Source organism: Emys orbicularis, chromosome 1 (genome assembly GCF_028017835.1).
Source record: "Emys orbicularis isolate rEmyOrb1 chromosome 1, rEmyOrb1.hap1, whole genome shotgun sequence".
NCBI classification, from domain to species: Eukaryota; Metazoa; Chordata; order Testudines; family Emydidae; genus Emys; species Emys orbicularis.
In genome coordinates, this window is record NC_088683.1 from 361818517 (window position 1) to 361838710 (window position 20194).

The 20194-nt window shown below is 55.8% G+C and overlaps 1 protein-coding gene across 1 annotated transcript in view; it reads right to left on the reverse strand.

The window, feature by feature from the left end:
- The window catches only part of PDE2A (phosphodiesterase 2A), a 380786-nt gene that overhangs the window by 49234 nt on the left and 311358 nt on the right, over positions 1 to 20194 (reverse strand). The window contains exons 7-9 of the mRNA XM_065409992.1: positions 17688 to 17747; positions 2398 to 2557; positions 1421 to 1473 (exon numbers count right to left, since the gene is read on the reverse strand). Of these exons, the coding sequence (XP_065266064.1) occupies positions 1421 to 1473; positions 2398 to 2557; positions 17688 to 17747 (273 nt within the window). The remainder of the gene's footprint in view (positions 1 to 1420; positions 1474 to 2397; positions 2558 to 17687; positions 17748 to 20194) is intronic.

The window sequence follows — 20194 nt, forward strand, 5'->3', positions numbered from 1 at the left end:
AGGGTGGCACCGCCTGCACCCCAGTGCCCACCTTCCCACCAACACAAGCTCCTCCCCTGATGCCCAGGCCAACCCAAACTCTCCCCAGGGCCAATCCAAGCCCAGGGTAAGCAGGTGCCACCCTATGGAAGGCTTAGGCAGGACTTGAACCTCCTTCTCTACCCTTCTTAATCTAGTGCTGGTGAGAGGTGCCCGACTGAGAGCCCTGGGGATCACCCACAGAAGCAGGGCACAACACGGGCACCGCCGATGCGTCCCCAATCCAGGGCACCGAGGAGAGCTTAGCCTCCCTGCACTGCCTGTCTTTGGGGTCTCTGCTGAGGCAGCCAGCGAAGGGGCTGCCTGTCGACGTCACCCACCCTGTCCCATTCGCCGCAGAAGAGCTGTCAGATGCTGCTAACAGCAGCTGACGCCAGGCTGGGGGGACAGAGGTGAGCGGTCCTGTATCCCCTTTCCTATGGCCGGAGCCTCCCAGTGCCCCCTTCTCACTCCTCCCTTTCTGACCGGGGAGCTTTGTCTGTGATGAGAACCGGCCCCCATCTCGGTGCTGAGCGTGCACCAAGGGCTGGGGCTCTCCAAGTGGCCAGCCTGGGCTGGAATGGGGGGGGGGATCCAGTCACAGCACTGGGGTCCTCAGCTCATGGAGGACCCTGGGCAGGAGATCCTGTGGGTGGAGCTCGCCTGTGCGGACAGCCATTATTATTAGGGGTACTACAGTAGCACTGAGGGCTCCAACTCAGATCTGAGTTCCATTGCGCCAGGCGCTGGACAGACACATAGTGGGAGACACAGTCCTTGCCCTGAGGTAGGACAGTTGCAGGCTACCGGCAGTGTTCTAGCAACACCTTCAACTGTATGGACAAGAGGCATCAGCAGCAAAGAAAAGCTTCTGAACCTGCCCAAATGTGACCTAAATCCTTCCAGGAGAAGGGGGAGGTGTGAGCTGCCCCCTCCGAGTTAGCGCAGCAAGTTGTTGTTCACTCTGAAGCCTAGTGACGACACTTTGGACATTGGTCAGGAGGTTGCTTTGCAACCAAAAGGGTGAGAACAGGGACCGAGGGGTGTTAAATTAAACAAAGCTGCTGGGTCTGGGCGGGGCACTCAACCCAACCCCTTTGCTAGGGCAACGGGCGCACTAGAAACGCTGATAAATAAAGCAGACGCCCCGTCTCTTCCTGTTTATTCTGCCGTTCTGCGAACCTCCCCGCTCTGTCCAGCCCCTGCAGAGGGCGGCTGTGTGCAAGACGCTCTGCGGGGAGCAGCTAACATCTGCACGGCGCTAGGAACACTCCGGCAACGCTCAGTAACACGCTCCGCTGCACAGCTGAGGTCACTAGCAAGGCTGCCCTGGGTTTCCCTGCGAGAACGGTCCCTCCCCGGGAGGTCAGTGGCGGTCACAGCAAAGCACCCAGGTACTTACATAGTTAATGACCTTGAGCTGGAGCGAGGCCGCGTCGAGGTCGTACAGCTCCCCTACAAGAGCAACGAGCGAGAGCGTTAGCCGGTGTGATGGGCTGGCGGGAGGGAGTTAAGCCGCCCGGGGAAGCCAGGTAGCACCACTAGCTAACCCAGCCGGAACCAGCCCACCGCACTGGACACTGGGAGCTCAGTGCTTCTGGAAACTCCTGCACCGTAACGGTCTTGCTGGTGACTCCCCTCCCCCGCCCTGTCCCCTCTGCCATTCGTCTCCCACCAGCCAGAGGATGGTCAGTTCTTGGCGCTCCTGCTCCCTGTGGCGTGGTGGGAGCTGCCAGGCGGAGTCAGGCCATTGGCTGATGATCTCAGAGAGCCGGGCACTGATTTGTTCATTCTCTCCTCTGCCCCGGGAGGCAGCTCAGTGTCAGGAGCCCCATTTACATATGGGGAAACTGAGGCACCGAGCGAGGCAAGGACTAGCCCACTGTCTCCCAGCCGCAGGGCCAGAGCCAGGAATCAGGGCCCAGTACCTGCCCCCTTTCACGTCGAAGTCCAAATGCAGCTGGATGGGGCCTTGGAATCCAGCAGCCCGGGCTCCAATCACCGGACAGCCCCAGGTGGGAAAGTGCTATGGGGCAAATGTCTCTGCAGGGCGGGCGGATCCTTGACGGCCAAGACTGCATCCATCCACCCCCCCACCCCCCACAGCTCCAGGACGCTCAGTACCACACAGGGGCTGGGTTGCTGCTCCGGGGCAGCTGGGCCTGGCTGGCCCCAGGTCCCGTCCACCATAGCGACTCCTCCATGCCTGTCTATCGCTCCACGGTCCCTGGATGCAGCATGGGCCGTGTGCCAATGGCCACGACCCCACACATGGGCGCCGGCGGCTCTAAAGAAGGGGGTCCCCCACTCTGCGCTGCCTGCCGTCCCCCCTCAGTGCTCAGGCCCCTCTCGGGCTGGGAAGAGCCGTCCCCCCCTTACCGCACAGCTGCAGGATCTTGCGGTCCAGGTCGCTGTAGCCGCTGTGCGTTACCCTCTCGGTCTTGGCCAGGGAATTCTGGGACGAGCTGGTGGACAGGCTGACCTGGGGCCAGGGCTGCAGCTTCTGGAGGGTTTGGACACGCTGGTACGCCACCAGGATCTGTAGGGTACAAGAAGGTGGGGAGTGAAAGGGGTCAGCGGGCGGGGGGCTGTTCCCTTTCCTCCTGGAACCCGGCCCCCTTCCCATCCGTTAGGGGCTTATTCCGTGCACCACCCACTGGGCACGGCTGGTTACAGACAGAGCCTGGGTCAGGCTGGTCTCTTTCCTAGCCACAAGGACGGGGAGCAAGAACAGCTTCAAGCCTCAAACCCCATGTAAACCTCCCCCTCCCTGCACATGGCCCAGTTCCCACTCGCACGCCCAGGTGGCCTGCATACGGCCACGCCCTCGTTCCAGGCCACCAGCCTACGACCAGCTCCTGGGGGAACTTCAGGGTCTCAGTCCGGGGGTGATGGAAAGAGGAGGGGGCTAGAGCCTGGGGGACATTCTGGCGCAGGGAAGAGATGGACTCCACCATCCCGAGGAGAGGCGGCTGGCACAGAAAGTTAACCAGCTTTTGGGGAGCCGGGAGCTGACAGATGCGGTGTGTATGGATACTGAGGTGAGAGCCACTTTAGAACTACGGTGGCTTAGACTAGATTAGATACTGAGAAGTGAATTCACCTTGCCAGGTAAATCTGCACCACTAGGGCTGAGAATTAAACCCAGTATGAGAAAATAGCCCAAGGAAATGAAGAAAGTTTCCTTAAAGTTTTTTACTATTGTCCCTTTTAAATCATAAGACAAGACCGTCGTCTCCTTCCTTAAATCGCTGTTGTAATAAACCCATGGTTATTATTTTTTGTATTAAAGAAGCACCTAGAATCCCCAACCAAAACCAGACCCTAATTGTAACACACACACACATCGAGATATGGTCCTTTACACACACACACACACACACACACACACACACACACACACACACACACACACACACACACACACACACACACACACACAGAGCGAGATGTGGTCTTACACACAAAACGAGATATGGTCTTACACACACACACACACACACACACAGAGCGAGATAAGGTCTTACACACACACACACACAGAGCGAGATGTGGTCTTTTACACACACACAAACACACACACACAGAGCAAGATACGGTCTTGTACACACACACACACACACAGCGAGATATGGTGTTTTACACACACACACACACACACACACACACACACACACACACACACACACACACACACACACACACACACACACAGAGTGAGATATGGTCTTTTGTCCCTGAACCCCTTTGAGGAAGACTCAGGAAGCTAGAGAACCACAAAAGATAAAGTTTATTCCCCTCTCTTTCACAGAGCTCATGTTCTTCTTTCTCCTCTTTCTCTGCCCTCCCTTTGCTCTCCACTGGTGCATCCTGGGAATTGTTGCTCCTGGACTCAAAGCTCCAGGAACCACCTAGAAACCGACTTACAAACCGGGGTAGCAATCTGCTCCGAGCTAGATACGACACACCCTTCCCCTTCAGAACAACCATTGTCAGACTTCAAACTGTTACTTCCAAACTGTCACTTGAGTCCAGCAACAAAGTTTTCCAATCTTTCAGGCCGTCTACTTTGTCTCACACTTCTTCTAGTACACGGAGAGGCAGGACCGAGACCGGGTAATGGAGCAATTCCCAAATGCTATAGATTGTCCATCATCACTATCGGTATCATCGGTGTTCTCTGCTCCAGGGTGGAAATCAGCATTCTCTTCTCCAGCTGCTGGCGGATGACAACCTTGAAATGTTCCATTTCTTTCCATCCATTAATCCATCCGAATCTGCTCGGGGTTCTGTTATCTGCAAAGGACGCAGACGTCTCGAACGCCCTTCTTCTGCCTCTGAATGGCAGCTTCACACGAACAAAATCTCCAATTTGAAACTCGTGAGGTTTAGCACCGTTCTTCCGCGCTCCGTACTGCCCGTACGTCTCCTGTGCACTCTTAACACCTTCGCGATGAGCTGCATGGGAGGATGTGGTGGACAAAAGAGAACACACAAGCCCTGGACAGGTAGGAAGTCGTGCATTGGTCTTGCATCCTCTTAACAGTTCAAAGGGTGATTCTCCTAGTGGGGCATGGACAAACGCTAGGGGTGTGTGGTGGGGCCCAGGCCAGCCCTGTTGGGGGGCGAGGAGGGAGTGCCACCCAGCCCCGCTCCGAGCTTTGCTCTGATCCTGCCCCCAGATGCAGCACGGGTGCCCAGCCCCGTGCCCAGCCCCAGCCCCACCCTCTCTCCCGACCGCAGCCCAGTCGCGGCTCCGCACCTGGCCCCAGCCCCGCTCCCAGCCCCCAGTCTTCATCCCTGGCTGAAGCTCCATTCCTGGCCCCAACCCCTGACCCGCCCCACATCTGCAGCCTGAGCCTCGGTCCCCTTACCCCTGTCTGCGTTTGCCCCTCCTCCCCCCCTCCCGGAGCCACGGCCCCACTCTCAGCTCAGGGTGTGTGTGTGGGGACAGGTGTGTGTGGGGGGGTGACGCTGAAAAGTTTGGGGACCACTGGTCTAAAGAAACCATTTTGTGCTCAATACCATTGCTACAGAGGTAGTGTTGCATTTCAGAAGAAGTCAACTGCATTCCATTGTCAGTTACCAACTCCTTGGGAAACGCTTCTCGGGGGAAAACTGATGACATGAACTTAATCGCTACTTCAGAGGTCACCTTTCCGATGAATGGAACTTCCAGCCACACTGAATGATAGTTTACCAGGACTAGGAGAAACCTTTGTGTACCAGGCTGATCTTCATATGGTCCCATTACGTCGAGAGCCAGTTTCTCCCATGGACAGTTGGAATAGTCAACTGGTGTGAGAGGGATGTTGAAGATTTTCCGTGACTCCTCACTAGCAGCACAAGCCAGGCAATCCTGGATTATTTCCTCAACCTGCTTGTCCATCGCTGGTCACCAGAAGTCTTGTCACCATTGTCGGTTTGACTCCTCCCCAGGTGCTCTTCATGTGCCAAATGAAGCAACCATTCTCTCAGAAGTGTAGGCACAAGAAGATGGGTCAAGTCTCAACTTCCATTCATTTACAAGGGACAGCTCACGTGATACGTGTCTATATGGTTGCAAGTGTTCTGGTGTTATCGTCTTGTAAGTCCATCCATTGACTACGTAACTCTTTAGGTCCTAAAGTACCTTGTCTTCTCTCATGGCTGTTGCCCACTCTGAGACTGATCACTCCTGGAGTTGTAGAAGAGATTAGTGCAATGGCAATCTCTTCATCTGCTTTTTCTATTGCACCCTCATGATAAGGGCAGGCGAGAGAAACAATCTGCAGTGGAGTTCTTGGCTCCTGGAAGACACACTGTCTGGAAATCAAAGTCCATTTGGCAATTCTTAGAGTTGTTCAGCCAGAACCTTGCATGGTGAGTAAAGCTGAAAGAGGTTTGTGATCAGATATTCAGATAAATTTCCGACCCCACAGGTAGGTTCTGAAATGTCTTACTGCCCAGAAACATGCCAGAGCTTCTTGCTCAATGACGGAATACGATTTTTCTGGATCCGTCAGGGCTCTGGAGGTGAATGCAGTCGTGACTTCTCATCCGTTTTTTAGCTGAGTCAAGACAGTACCAAGAACTCACAAGCACCTGTTGTGACAATCGTTTGCTTCTAAGAGCCAGACTGCTGGAAATTGCATGATTTATCACGTTAAAGTTGTTCTTGCACTCTCCATCCCATTCAAACTTCACATCTTTTTCCAGGAGATGGCGCAAAGGAACTACTTTCACAGCAAATTGCTGTACAGTGCAAACTTTGGCCTGGTCTACACTACGACTTTAATTTGGATTTAGCAGCGTTAATTCGAATTAACCCTGCACCCGTCCACACAACGGAGCCATTTATTTCGAAATAAAGGGCTCTTAAAATCGATTTCTGTACTCCACCCCGACGAGCGGAGTAGCGCCAAAATCGATTTTGTCAGTTCGAATTAGGGGTAGTGTGGCCGCAATTCGATGGTATTGGCCTCCGGGAGCTATCCCACAGTGCACCATTGTGACCGCTCTGGACAGCAATCTGACCTCGGATGCACTGGCCAGGTAGACAGGAAAAGCCCCGCGAACATTTGAATTTCATTTCCTGTTTGCCCAGCGTGGAGAGCACAGGTGACCACAGAGAGCTCATCAGCACAGGTAACCATGCAGGCCGATAATCGAAAAAGAGCACCAGCATGGACCGTACGGGAGGTACTGGATCTGATCGCTATATGGGGAGAGGATTCAGTGCTAGCAGAACTTCGTTCAAAGAGACGAAATGCCAAAACTTTTGAAAAAATCTCCAAGGGCATGATGGAGAGAGGCCACAATAGGGACTCAGATCAGTGCCACGTGAAAGTCAAGGAGCTCAGACAAGCCTATCAAAAAACAAAGGAGGCAAACGGTCGCTCCGGGTCAGAGCCGCGGACATGCCGCTTCTACGCCGAGCTGCATGCAATTCTAGGGGGGGCCGCCACGACTACCCCACCTGTGACCGTGGATTCCGAGGCGGGGATAATCTCATCAGCTACACCTGAGGATTCTGCGGAGGGGGAAGAGGAGGAGGAGGACGAGCTTGCGGAGAGCACCCAGCACTCCGTTCTCCCCAACAGCCAGGATCTTTTTCTCAGCCTGACTGAAGTACCCTCCGAACCCTCCCAAGCCAGTATCCAAGACCACGACCCCATGGAAGGGACCTCAGGTGAGTTTACCTTTTAAAATATAAAACTTGTTTTAAAAGCAAGGTTTTTTAATGATTATTTTGCCCTGAGCACTTGGGATGCATTCGCGGCCAGTACAGCTACTGGAAAAGTCTGTTAACGTGTCTGGGGATGGAGCGGAAATCCTCCAGGGACATCTCCATGAAGCTCTCCTGGAGGTACTCCAAAAGCCTTGCCACAAGGTTTCTGGGCAGTGCAGCCTTATTCCGTCCTCCATGGTAGGACACTTGACCGCGCCATGCTTGCAGCAAGTAATCTGGTATCATTGCATGACAAAGCCTGGCAGCGTATGGTCCCGGTGTTTGCTGGCATTCAAGCAACATCCGTTCTTTATCTTGCTGTGTAATCCTCAGGAGAGTGATATCGCTCATGGTAACCTGGTTGAAATACGGGAATTTAATTAAGGGGACAGAGGTGGCCGTTCCTACTGGGCTGTTTGCCTGTGGCTGAAAAGAAATCCTTCCCTGCAGTTAAGCGAGCGCGGGGGGTGGGGGTGGGGGGGATTGGCCCAGAGCTTTTCGCGTTTGGCTAGCAGGGATCTTCCCTGATACCAGCCACGCGGTGGGGGGAGGGATAAAGCGATCACCCCAGAGAATTCATGGCGGGGTGGGGGGTGTTAGTTTGGTTCCTGCCACGCGGTGGGGGGAGGGATAAAACGATCATCCCAGAGAATTCATGGCGGGGTGGGGGGTGTTAGTTTAGTTCCTGCCACGCGGTGGGGGGAGGGATAAAGCGATCATCCCAGAGAATTCATGGCGGGGTGGGGGGTGTTAGTTTGGTTCCTGCCACGCGGTGGGGGGGAGGGATAAAGCGATCATCCCAGAGAATTCATGGCGGGGTGGGGGGTGTTAGTTTGGTTCCTGCAGGGATCTTCCCTGATATCAGCCACGCGGTGGGGGGAGGAATAAAGCGATCATCCAGAGAATTGGATGGGGGGGGGGGTTAGTTTGTTTTCTGCTGCTGAAGGTTAACAGGAAAACCGCAGCACTCAACGGGCTTTGCTTGGTATGTGGGAAAGGAGGGCGCAGAAGCCGAAAGACAATGGCTTACCATGGCTGCATGCAAGCCGAATTCTGTTGCCCGGACCTGCGTCTGTGATCTCTAGCAGCAAAGCCACAGGCACTCAATATTAAGAGGCAAAATGCGACCTTGCACAGAAATCACATGTGCTATGTAATGTGAATAGTGTTGGTCACCGTGAAAGAGTATAAGCATTGTTCTGCAAAATGTATCTTTTTAAAAAATTCTCTCCTTTTTTCCCTCCCTCCAGCAGCTGCAAATTCTTCAAGCCTCCCTCCTCCATCCCGAAGGCTATCACAGATAAGGCGTCGGAAGAAGAAGACGCGAGACGACATGTTCGCAGAAATCATGGAATCCACCCGCAGTGACAGAGCTCATCTGAATGAGTGGAAGGACACGGTTTCAAAGTATAGGAAAGAACCCAGTGAACGTGAGGACAGGAGGGACCAACGTGAGGACAGGAGGGACCAACGTGAGGAGAGGAGAGATGCTCGAGATGAGAGGTGGCGGCAGGAAGATCAGAGGAGTCGGGATGCAACGCTGGGGCTGCTGCATGAGCAAACAGACATGCTCCGGCGTCTGGTGGAGCTTCAGGAACGGCAGCAGGATAACAGAGTGCCGCTACAGCCACTGTATAACCCCCCTCCCCCCTCACCATGTTCCATAGCCTCCTCACCCAGACGTGTAAGAACGCGGGGGGGGGGGGAGGCTCCGTACACCTTCCCATTCCACCCCAGTGGACAGCCCAAGCAAAAGGCTGTCATTTTTTAAACCATTTTTTAATGGCCTTTTCCTTCCCTCCTCCCAAACCCCACCCGGGTTCCCTCCCTCTTTTTATAATCTATGAATAAAGAATAAATGATTTTTAAACGATAGTGACTTTATTTGGTTTGAAAGCAAGCTGGGGGAAGGGGGAGGGTGGGTTCCTTACAGAGAATGAGTCAATAAAGGGGGCGGGTTTTCATGAAGGAGAAACAAACAGAAATTTCACACTGTAGCTTGGCCAGTCATGAAACTGGTTTTCAAAGCTTCTCTGATGCACACTGCTTCCTGGTGTGCTCTTCTAATCACCCTGGTGTCTGGCTGCGCGTAATCAGCAGCCAGGCGATTTGCCTCAGCCTACCACCCTGCCATAAAGGTCTCCCCCTCACTTTCACAGAGATTGTGGAGCACACAGCAAGCAGAAATAACAATGGGGAGATTTCTTTGGCTGAGGTCAGAGCGAGTCAGTAGCGATCGCCAGCGACCTTTTAAATGGCCAAATGCACATTCTACCACCATTCTGCACTTGCTCAGCCTGTAGTTAAACAGCTCCTGACTCCTGTCCAGGCTGCCTGTGTATGGCTTCATGAGCCATGGCATTAAGGGGTAGGCTGGGTCCCCAAGAATAACTATTGGCATTTCAACATCCCCAACGGTTATTTTCTGGTCCGGGAAGTAAGTCCCTTGCTGCAGCCCTTTAAACAGAATAGTGTTCCTGAAGACGCGAGCATCATGAACCCTTCCCGGCCAGCCCGCGTTGATGTTGGTGAAACGTCCCTTGTGATCCACAAGTGCTTGCAGCACCATTGAAAAGTACCCCTTGCGGTTTACGTACTGGCTACCCTGGTGCTCCGGTGCCAAGATAGGGATATGGGTTCCATCTATCGCCCCACCACAGTTAGGGAATCCCATTGCAGCAAAGCCATCCACTATGACCTGCACATCTCCCAGAGTCACTAGCTTGTGTAGCAGCACCTCAGTGATTGCTTTGGCTACTTGCATCACAGCAGCCCCCACAGTAGATTTGCCCACTCCAAATTGATTCCCGACTGACCGGTAGCTGTCTGGCGTTGCAAGCTTCCACAGGGCTATCGCCACTCGCTTCTCAACTGTGAGGGCTGCTCTCATCTTGGTATTCTGGCGTTTCAGGGCAGGGGACAGCAAGTCACAAAGTTCCATGAAAGTGCCCTTACACATGCGAAAGTTCCGCAGCCACTGGGAATCGTCCCACACCTGCAACACTATGCGGTCCCACCAGTCTGTGCTTGTTTCCCTTGCCCAGAATCGGCGTTCCACGGATAGAACCTGCCCCATTAACAACATGATCTCCAAAGCACCGGGGCCCGCGGTTTGAGAGAATTCTGTGTCCGTGTCCATGTCCATGTCCTCATCACGCTGGTCGCTGCGCTCCCGCCGCCGCCGCCGCCTCCTCGCCTCGTTTTTCTGGTCCTGGCTCAGCATAAACTCCACGAGAACGCGCGAGGTGTTTACAATGTTCATGACTGCTGTCTGGAGCTGAGCGGGCTCCATGCTTGCCGTGGTATGGCGTCTGCACTGTTCACCCAGGAAAAAAGGCGCGAAATGGTTGTCTGCCGTCTGTTGCTTTCATGCAGGGAGGGAGGGAGGGAGGGAGGGGTGAGGCTGTACCCAGAACCACCTGCGACAATGTTTTTTGTCCCATCAGGCACTGGGATCTCAACCCAGAATTCCAATGGGCAGGGGAGACTGCGGGAACTATGGGATAGCTATGGGATAGCTACCCACAGTGCAACGCTCCAGAAATCAACGCTAGCCCCGGTACATGGACGCACACCGCCGAATTAATGTGCTTAGTGTGGCCGCATACAATCGAATTTATACAATCTGTTTCCCAAATTCGAATTATCTAAATTCGGATTAATCCCGTAGTGTAGACATACACTTTGAATAGTATTTGCACAATCCGAAGAAGGACCAAAGTTTGTTCTTGATTTTAGGCTCTGGTGCATCACAAATGGCTTTCACCAAGTTTGGTTTTGGTGGTATGCTGTTCCGAGAGAGTGTATGTCCTGTATATGTCACTGAGTCAGTACGGAACTGACATTTCTTCTTGCTGACGGTAAGTCCGTGTCTTTGAAGTTTTTCTAGAACCCCTTTTAGGAGGACATCATGTTCGGATTCATCTTTCAATGTCATCTAGGAAGTAAGTACCATCCCTTCTCTCTCCAAAAATGCCACACATTCTCTGGAATACAGTCGCTGCCGAGGCGAACCCAAATGACATCCACTGGAATTGGAATGAACCTCATGGAGTGACAAATCAAGGGTCATAAAGACTCATGCCTCCTTCAAGGTGTGCGGCGTTTCACTGATGCTGGGTAGAGCAGGACAATCCATGACAATGTTGGAGTTTAGATCTCTCAAGTCCACACACATGCAGATGGCACCATGAGGCTTCCTGGCAAGAACGACAGGAGAAAGAAACCCGTTCTGACGAATCAGCCGGTTCAATGATACCCGCTTTACATGGTTTCAGAATCTCCTCCTTGAGCGGTTGTCGCCATGCAATTGGCATGTTTAGCACTTTATCTTGCACAGGCACCATACTGTTTTTTGGCTGGATCTTGTGCTTGTACCAACATCTGCGGTGAAAACTACTGGAAAATCAGAGACGATTCCTGGTTGTGGCCTATCCTCAGTTTGCAGGACAGATTCTGTGCAGCTGGGATCTAATATCCTCTGAAGATCCTTTTGATGATTCCCTCCTAAAATAGAAACTCCCTTTTGGGCTTCATAGCTTTTCCCTTGGACATTACAGCCTTTGCACACGAGGGCAGCTGTAAACTAGCCATTGATGGGGATGGGAGGCTGCAACTGAGGTTGGGAGCTGGCAAATACAGCAGAACCTCAAAGATATGAACACCAGAGTTACGGACTGACTGGTCAACTGGACACCAAGTGAAACTGGAAGTAACCAATCAGGCAGCAGCAGAGACAAAAAAAAAATAGCAAATACTGTACTATGCCTGTATTGCATCTTAAAGGTAGGCACATCTGGGCTGCCTGTCCCCACCCCCATGCGTGGGGCAGCCTCTTACAGCATGAGGCTGGGCCTGTCAGCTCTGGAACCAGGAAAGCAGGAGCAGCGCTGGGGTCTGCACTGCTTTCACACCTCCCCCATGCCCCGGCCTGGAGGGGGACACGCTGTTTTCAACACACACACACACACACACACACACACACACACACACACACACACACACACACACACACACACACACCAGGAGGGGGATAAGCTTGCAAAGTCATGCTGTCACTGAGTAGGGAGCTCAGCTGCTGCTGAAGCGTGGACTGGAGTGTCAGCTGCTGGATCCGGAGCCCGAACTGTGCTTTGTTGAGAGTTACGAACATTTCAGAGTTACGGCCAACCTCCATTCCCACGGTGTCCGTACCGCTGAGGTTCGACTGTGGTATGGCGTAGAATCGGTTGGCAATTATAGTGCAAGGCGGGTGAACCAGAATCCGGTAACGTTCCTGCCTCCTGGCCCTCGACTCACCTGTGGCCATGATGGGGGTGATCTCCTGTCCCCATGGGGATTCAGTTTGCCACCATCTTCACCTGTGAGAGCTCCAGAAACAAGATGGACGGCAGACTTCAGCAAAGTGTCCTTTTGGGTTGCACGCTGATTTCTCGGCAGGGCACACTTAAACGTCTGCCTTATCTCCAGGGTCACCGCGTCTGCAGCTCGGGGAGCAATGTGGTGTGGGGGAGGGTAAAGGCACCGTAGAGGTAGACTTAGGCACCAGCGCCGGATTTCTCATTTCCCCGGGGCTGCTCCACCCCAGGCCCCGCCCCCACTCCCCCCCTTCCCCTAAGGCCTCAACCCCACCCCACCTTTTCCCGCCCCCACCCCACCTCTTCCTGCCCCGTTCTGCCCCCTTCCTGGAATGCGCCACACCCTCACTCCTTCCCCTCCTGCCCCAGCACCTCTTGCATGCCACTGAACAGCTGATCTGCGGCGGGCAGGAGGCGCTGGGGGGAGGGGGAGGAGTTAATCAGCGGGGCCGCCGGTGGGTGCTGAGCACCCACTATTTTTTTTCCGTGGGTGCTCCAGCCCAGAGCACCCGCAGAGCCGGCGCCTATGGACTTAGGAGCTTTGCAGGTTGCAGTCTCGTATGGGACTGCATTCGCCTGCGCAGGTTGGGAGACATCCGGTGCCGCGGACGGTGACATAGCACCGTGGATGGCGCTTTCCACCAGTCGGACGGTTTCGCGGGTTTTCTCCAAGGCAAAGGCTTTTTATCACGAGGAGTCGTTCAGGATCCTTGGAACCGGTCGTCTCCTGGACAGTCTGACCCCTGATCATTTCATCTGCGCAAGTGGCAAATTCACAGGTTGCTCGGGACTCAGGCAAGGCAGCTACGCCGAGGTCGGTGGCCTCGTGAGGCATCCGTACACGGGAATAGGCCCTGTGATGCTCGGCACCAACATTGAGTCGAGGATTAAAATGATCCCCCAGGGCTCGGAGAGCAGCACCGTACGGAGTCGCATCCTGCGGTGAGTCAGTACCAGGAGGGAGATGCTTGAAGATTCACTGTGGCAATGCGGCAGTGCGGCTCTCCACTTGCCTGGAGCGTAGGAAGAAGTTACTCTAGGAAGCACCTAGTTGCAGAAATTAGACTTCCGTTGTGCCCAGGGGAGCAGGGGATCTCCTGAGTTAGGCACGAGGAATGGTGGAGGTGGTAATAAGTGTCGCAGCCCTGGCTGATTGGCTCTGTACAACTACACTCGCGGTGCAGCTGGGCTGCTGAGGAATTTGCGGGCTGGGAGAAAGGAGCCCAGTGAAAAAACCAGGCACCTGCCCTTTGAGTTTCTCTTCTCAGCCAGGCGAAGTTGCAGATCACAGCAGACAGACACACACTGGGGCGCTGTCTGCACCTAGCTAGATCCAACAAGGGCCCTGCCCGGGAGAGCTCACAAGCTAAACAGACAAAGGAAAGCTCTTTATTCCCATTCTAGCCGATGGGGAGCAGAGGCCTAGCGATTTGCCCAAGAGAGGAGGGCTCTGATACGGACACGCTGTGGGACCTTGGGCAAGTCACTTAGCCTCCCTGTGCCTCAGTTCCCCCTCTGTACAAAGCGGATCACAGCCCTGCCCCCGAGGGGCGCGTGAGGATAAGCGCATTAAAGATTGCGGGGGGGCTCGGATGACATGTAACGGAGCAGTTCCCCGTCGATGCAGCAGAGGGCAGCGGTGCACAGACAGGCCAGATCTAGCCAAACTCCCAGCTACGGCCGCGTGCTGCACACGGTGTGTATTGAATCTTGCCGGGTCTCTCCAGCACTCACTCAGCCGCCTTAATTGCCCCGACAAGACCGTATTGATTTTCATATTATCCTGGTTCCCCCGAGAGTGGCTGGGGCTCTGGCTCCTGAACGAACAGCGCTGCTTTTCTCCCACTAGCCCGAGAGCTAGCCGCGGCACCGCTGGCAAACAGCTGGTGACGTGCGGCGATCAGCGTCCCACTCTGGGGAAGGCTTGCCGAGAGCTGGCTTTTCTCTGGTGCTCGGCCCCGGCTCCTCGATCGTGGGAATGAAGGCTGAAAAAACCCGGTGTCGCCCTAGACACCGTGACGCCACCCACCGCGACCACTAGGAACTACGCAGGGATCGAGCTCAGCCCATGCCACTCCCAGTGCCCAGGCCGGTGCCACCAGGGCTGGAGGGCAGTCACTGCCAGTCGGCTGCAAAGGGCTCAAGCTTTCTTCATAAAACCTCACAATCCGCTTAGCTCCGCAGGCTCCAAAAAGAACCATTCGTCCTTTATTCCAAAAACGTGTGTGACCACGTTAATTTCACCATTGTTTGTGCTCAGCCCCTTTTTCTGTCCCTCCCCCCACTTCCTTCCCCTTTGTCCCTTTTGACACTGACAGTAGAGGGGAAGGGGGCAGGGAAACAAAAATGGTTTTGTTTTTCAGGTTTCGTCAGAAATAACTGGGGAAAAGATTAAAAACTGGCCTGGTCAGCAGGAGGGAAGCTTTATGAACTCCGTCTCTTCATCCCTCTGTGCGTTCAGGGACACTAATGTCTCCTTCCTCCCACTCTTTGCTGCCCATGTCTATTTTAAGCTGTATGGGGCAGGGCCCACCTCTCACGCCGTGTCTGGGCAGAACCCAGCGCAAGCGGACCCGATCTCAGCTGGGGCCTCTACTAACTTACTGATTTAATGCCGTTAAAGTGCTCGGAGATCCCCAGACGGAGGGAGCAGAGAAGGGCAAGGGACTGTTATAACAAATATATCTTCCATATACGTGGGATCTTCTGTCCCGAGGGTCGTAAAGCACTCGACCAACTAGCAGCTCATCCATCCCGGAGCAGGCGTTTCTCCTCGCTCTGCGCTGAAGTGGTGAAACCACGGAGCAGCTCCACTTTTCTCTTCCTGAGGAGGTGTCCTCGCGCTTCCCAGCCGTGAGCCACACCCCAGGGAGGTTTCAGCCGAGGCCAGGTGGGGTTGGAGACTCACTCGGCAGAGCCCGTCTGGGCCAGCGCAGCAGGACAGTATTAGCCCAGTGAAATCAGTGGCAACGGTCCCACTGACGTCAGCGCAGCTTGGATCAGGCCCATCTCGTCACTATGACGTTGGCGGGTGGGCGCAGTAACTGGCTCCTGGCCCTTCCCCAGCTGTGGTCAGTCTGATCCACTCAGCGGCTCAGAAAACCCCGCGATCTCAGCGCCCCCTTTGCATGTCAATTCAGATGTCCCAGGTAGCTGGGTCCCTTCCCTGGCGTGAGGTGAACCCCGCCAGGTTGGGGTGGGAACAGGTCTCCGTGCGACGCAGCCAAGCCTCGTCCGTCTGCCACGCTAGCGCCTGGGAGAGCCACAGGAGCAAACTCCGAATCAAGGCTTCACCGCGGAGACGGGCGCCGAGCTCTGGAGCTGGACGCCCCCAGGGTTCCTCGATTCCAGAGCCAGAAGGGACCTGTGTGATCCTGCCCCCATAATTCCTAGAGCAGATCTAGAGAACCGTCCCATCGTGATTTAAACATGGCCAGGGACGGAGAGTCCCCCGCGCCCCTTGGTAAGTCGTCATGGTGGGTTCTCCATCCCTGATAAATGGTTCAGAACGGGGGCGGGGAGGGGGGGCGGCTCCTGCTTGGCTAGATAAGTTTATGGAGGGAATGGTTTGATGGGATAAGTGATTTTAGTCAATTAGGCAATAACGTGCCAGCGCTGGTAAAATGAGGGTCCGGCTGGAGAATCTTGCCCGCATGCTCGGGGTTCTACTGATCGCCATATTTGGGGTCGGGAAGGAATTTTCCTCCAGGGTAGATTGGCAGAGGCCCTGGAGGTTTTTCGCCTTCCTCCGCAGCATAGGGCAGGGGTCGCAAGCTGGAGGATTCTCTGCGACTTGAAGTCTTTAAATCACGATCTGGAGACTTCAACAGCTGAGTTAAGGGAAAGTGGGGGGAGGGAGGGGGTGTCAGCTTTTGTGGCCTGCATCATGCGGGAGGTCAGACTAGATGACCATAATGGTCCCTTCCGACCTTAAAGTCTATGAGTCTATGACCTGGCTTTGCTGCTGTGACCGGCAGGGGGCAGATGAAGGAGCCGGGCTGGCGGGTGAAATTTCCAGGCCAGCCCTGCTGAGCCATGGGGAGCCTGGAGATTTGAGCTTTGTCTGGTGCCATTCCCTCGGCTACTGCTCTCCCACACAGACCCCCCCTTCCCCCCGCCATGGCTTGGAATGATTCTCATTCCAGGCACAGCAAAGGGAGGCTTCTAACCCAGGGGCAGCAGACGGGAAGGGAGGCCCCCTCCTGCAGACAGACACAGATCCCACCCGAGCACATCCCCGCTGCCACCAATGCAGATCCCCTTTGCATACCTGTTCAGAGAAACCCCTGGCACACACAGAGCACACCTCCCCTACACACGCGGAGATCCCCTGCGCCCACACACACACAGATCCTCTGCACACACACACACACACACACACACACACACACACACACACAGAGATCACCTGCACACACACACAAATCCTCTGCACATGCACACACACAGATCCCTGTACACACACACGCACACACACACACACAAAGATCCCCTGCAGACACACACACGTGCACACACACACACACACAGGTCCCCTGCACACATGCGCGCGCACACACACACAGATCCCCTGCACACATGCACGCGCACACACACACAGATCCCCTGCACACATGCACGTGCACACACACACAGATCCCCTGCAGACCCACGCGCACACACACAGATCCCCTGTACACGTGCGCACACACACAGATCCCCTGCACACAGGTGTGCGCACACACACAGAGATCCCCTGCACACATGCACACACACAGATCCCCTGCACACAGGTGTGTGCACACACACACACTATGGGGTAAGGGTCACTGAGTCTCTTTATCCCCCAACCTGCCATCATCCCCTCCAGCCTCCCCCAGGGCGCGCTGCCAGGCCATTCCCCCGCAGGCACCAACGGTAAGGACTGGGTGCCAGCGCCGGAGTCCCCTTTGGCTGACGCTGCGGCAGGCTGCCCCAGGGAGTTGGGCAGCAGGGGCACTAGGCAGGAGTGTGACTGATCTCCTGGGCACCCTGGCTGGCAGAGACGGCCTGTAGCCCCATCCAGCGGGGGCACCGCCAGGTGCCGGGGGAGGCGCAGGGCAGAGAGCCCCGACGTTACTCACATGCTTCTCTAGCGCCCGCAGGTTCTGCTCGTCCGACTCGCTCAGCCGCCCGCAGTGCACCTGGTGGGGCAAGGAGAGACAGTGAGTACACGGGCACCCCCGCCAGCCCCGGTCTCCCCGCCCCCAGCTCTGGGGATGGGTCTCAGTGCTGACCAGCAGCCTCCCCGTCTTCCCAGTCCTGCTCCCGCCCCCCGATCTGCCGAGGCCTGCAGCAGCCTAGCTCTGCCAGCCCCGCGCCACGCAGCAGTCAGGGAATACCAGGGCTGGATGGGTGAGAATTGCACAGGGCAAACAGACCGACAATAGGCAACAAGAAAGCAACAGAAATGGATGAGCAGAGCTGCGCCCCCTGCTGGCAGGCACGGTGCGCACCACCCGACGAGCCGGCCCTTTCCCAGAGCACCACGCAGCTCTCCAGAGCGCTGCGCTATCCTGCCCAGAGCCCTGCTCTGCCGGCTGCCCTCGGCCTCTCTCACACTCTTAGCACCCCCGTCCTGCAGGTCCAGCGGGGACGCCATGGGGTCCAGATAACCCGCCTGTGCCTCTAGCTCGGCCCTGCTGCCTGAGGGCCACGGGAGAGCAGGGAGCACCGGAGACGTCACCCTGTTGTCTGGAGAGCCGTGAGCCCACACCCCTGAACCGCGGGGCCATCTCTAGCCTCCAGCAACGTGGATAGGCGCGGGCTGCTCAAACCAACTGTACTGATGGCGTTTGCCCACAGCTAGCGGCCAGCAGACCGGGAACGGTCCAGCCAGCCATACTGCTGTCAGCCAGACAACAGCGAGCAAATTAAAAAGCCACCTCTGGGCCGGGCCTTTAAGCTGGGAGGTTAATGAGCATTGATAACAGCACTGACAAGGCTAGATTGCACCTTCCCGGCTCCTTCTGTACACACGTCTCAAAGGCCTTTACGAACACCAATGCGTTAAGCCTCCCAACCGGCCCAGGAGGTAGGTCAGTGTTTCTATCCTCACCCAACCGTTGGGGAAACCGAGGCAGGGAGCAGGGAAGCAGCTGCCCGCAGTGTCTCCGGGCATCAGTGACAGAGCTGGGAACAGGATCCAGGAGTCCTGAATCTAGCAAGCCTGACTCCCAGCCCGGTGGCACGTTGCAGTCGCTCTGAAGAAGGGTTTTCTATGGGACCCAACGCATTCGCTTTGGGACCATCTACTATATAGACACCCAGGCCGGTTCAAGCCACCCCAGGGCCTTGTTTGACTCTCGCTCACACAGGTGGGAATCGGGAGGAACACCAAGGAAATCCATGGAGTTTGTGGCTGCAAAGCCGGCGCCACTAGCCGCAGGACCAGGCCCGTAGCTGTGTAATAGCTGGTCTCGCTGCGCTGACTTCAGACGTCCGGCGACAGTGCAGACGGGCTCAGGCTTCACCAGCCACGGCCGAAAGTGGCGCTTCGTCCAGCCAGGCAGCTGGGCTGAGACTAGCTCTCCGTCCACGCTGGCTTGTCCAGACTGCGCTGGATTAGGACAGCTGATGGCGCAGCCAGGGGGTGAGCGTGAACCGCTCAGCCTGCCATTTCCAGCTCCTATCTTCAACCCCTAGGGGGCGACAGCCAGCAGAGTAGCTGGACAACTAGAGAGCAAGGCTTCGTTGGGCAAAAGCAGCCCTGGGGCTTGATCCAAAGGAGGCGCTTTCCTTTGACCCCAATGGGCTCTGGATCAGCACCTCGAGCCTGCAGATGAAGTGATAACTTCCGTCCTATTTTTATGATGCCGATGCGTGCCTCAGTTTCCCTCCTGTACTTTGCATTACTGCCCAGTGGAGGCAAGAGGGTTAAGTCTGCCCCTGGGGCAGGGCAGGGGACAGGAGGCGTGTGCCTGGCCTCACTGTAGCAGTGACTGGCTCGTGAGAGCAGCCCCCTTGCCATGCAGGAGAGCTGAAGCCAATCTCCGTGTGGCTGCCCCTTACGGAAGAGCAGGTCCCCTTGGGCGTCTGGCCCACTGACCGGGGACCTCCAAGGGACTGTTTCGAAGCTGGGGCGTAGCTCCGTGACAAGCCTGGAGCCCAGCCCCTGGGCCGCTGTAAATCCACAGAGCTCTTGTGGTGAGGCCGATTCGACCCGCTCAGGATCCCACCCTGCCCTGCGGGAAAGGCTGCGTGCGATGGTGTGGTAGGACCCCCATATTATTCAATGGACTCCACCCTCGGGCGCAGGTGGGCTGGCGGAGGCACCTGCACTACGCGAAGCCACCAGGATGGGCCTAGACGCTGGGTCTCATAACGCCTCCCTGCTGCCGACTCACCAGTGTTTGGAGAGCACTTGGGATCTGCGGGGAACTGGCGCTGGAGCAAGGCAGCACTTGGGGACTAATTGATAGGCAAAAACCTTTCCAAAGCAACCCGGATTGATGGGGCGGGAGGTTGCCCGGCCACCTGGCTTTCGCCAGCGCTAGCAGTCCCCAGGCTTCGCCTGCCCCCGAGGCCAGAGAGACAAACGGAGAGCCCAGCTGGGCATCAGTCAGCGAGGCGCTGCTTGGCTCCGGCACGT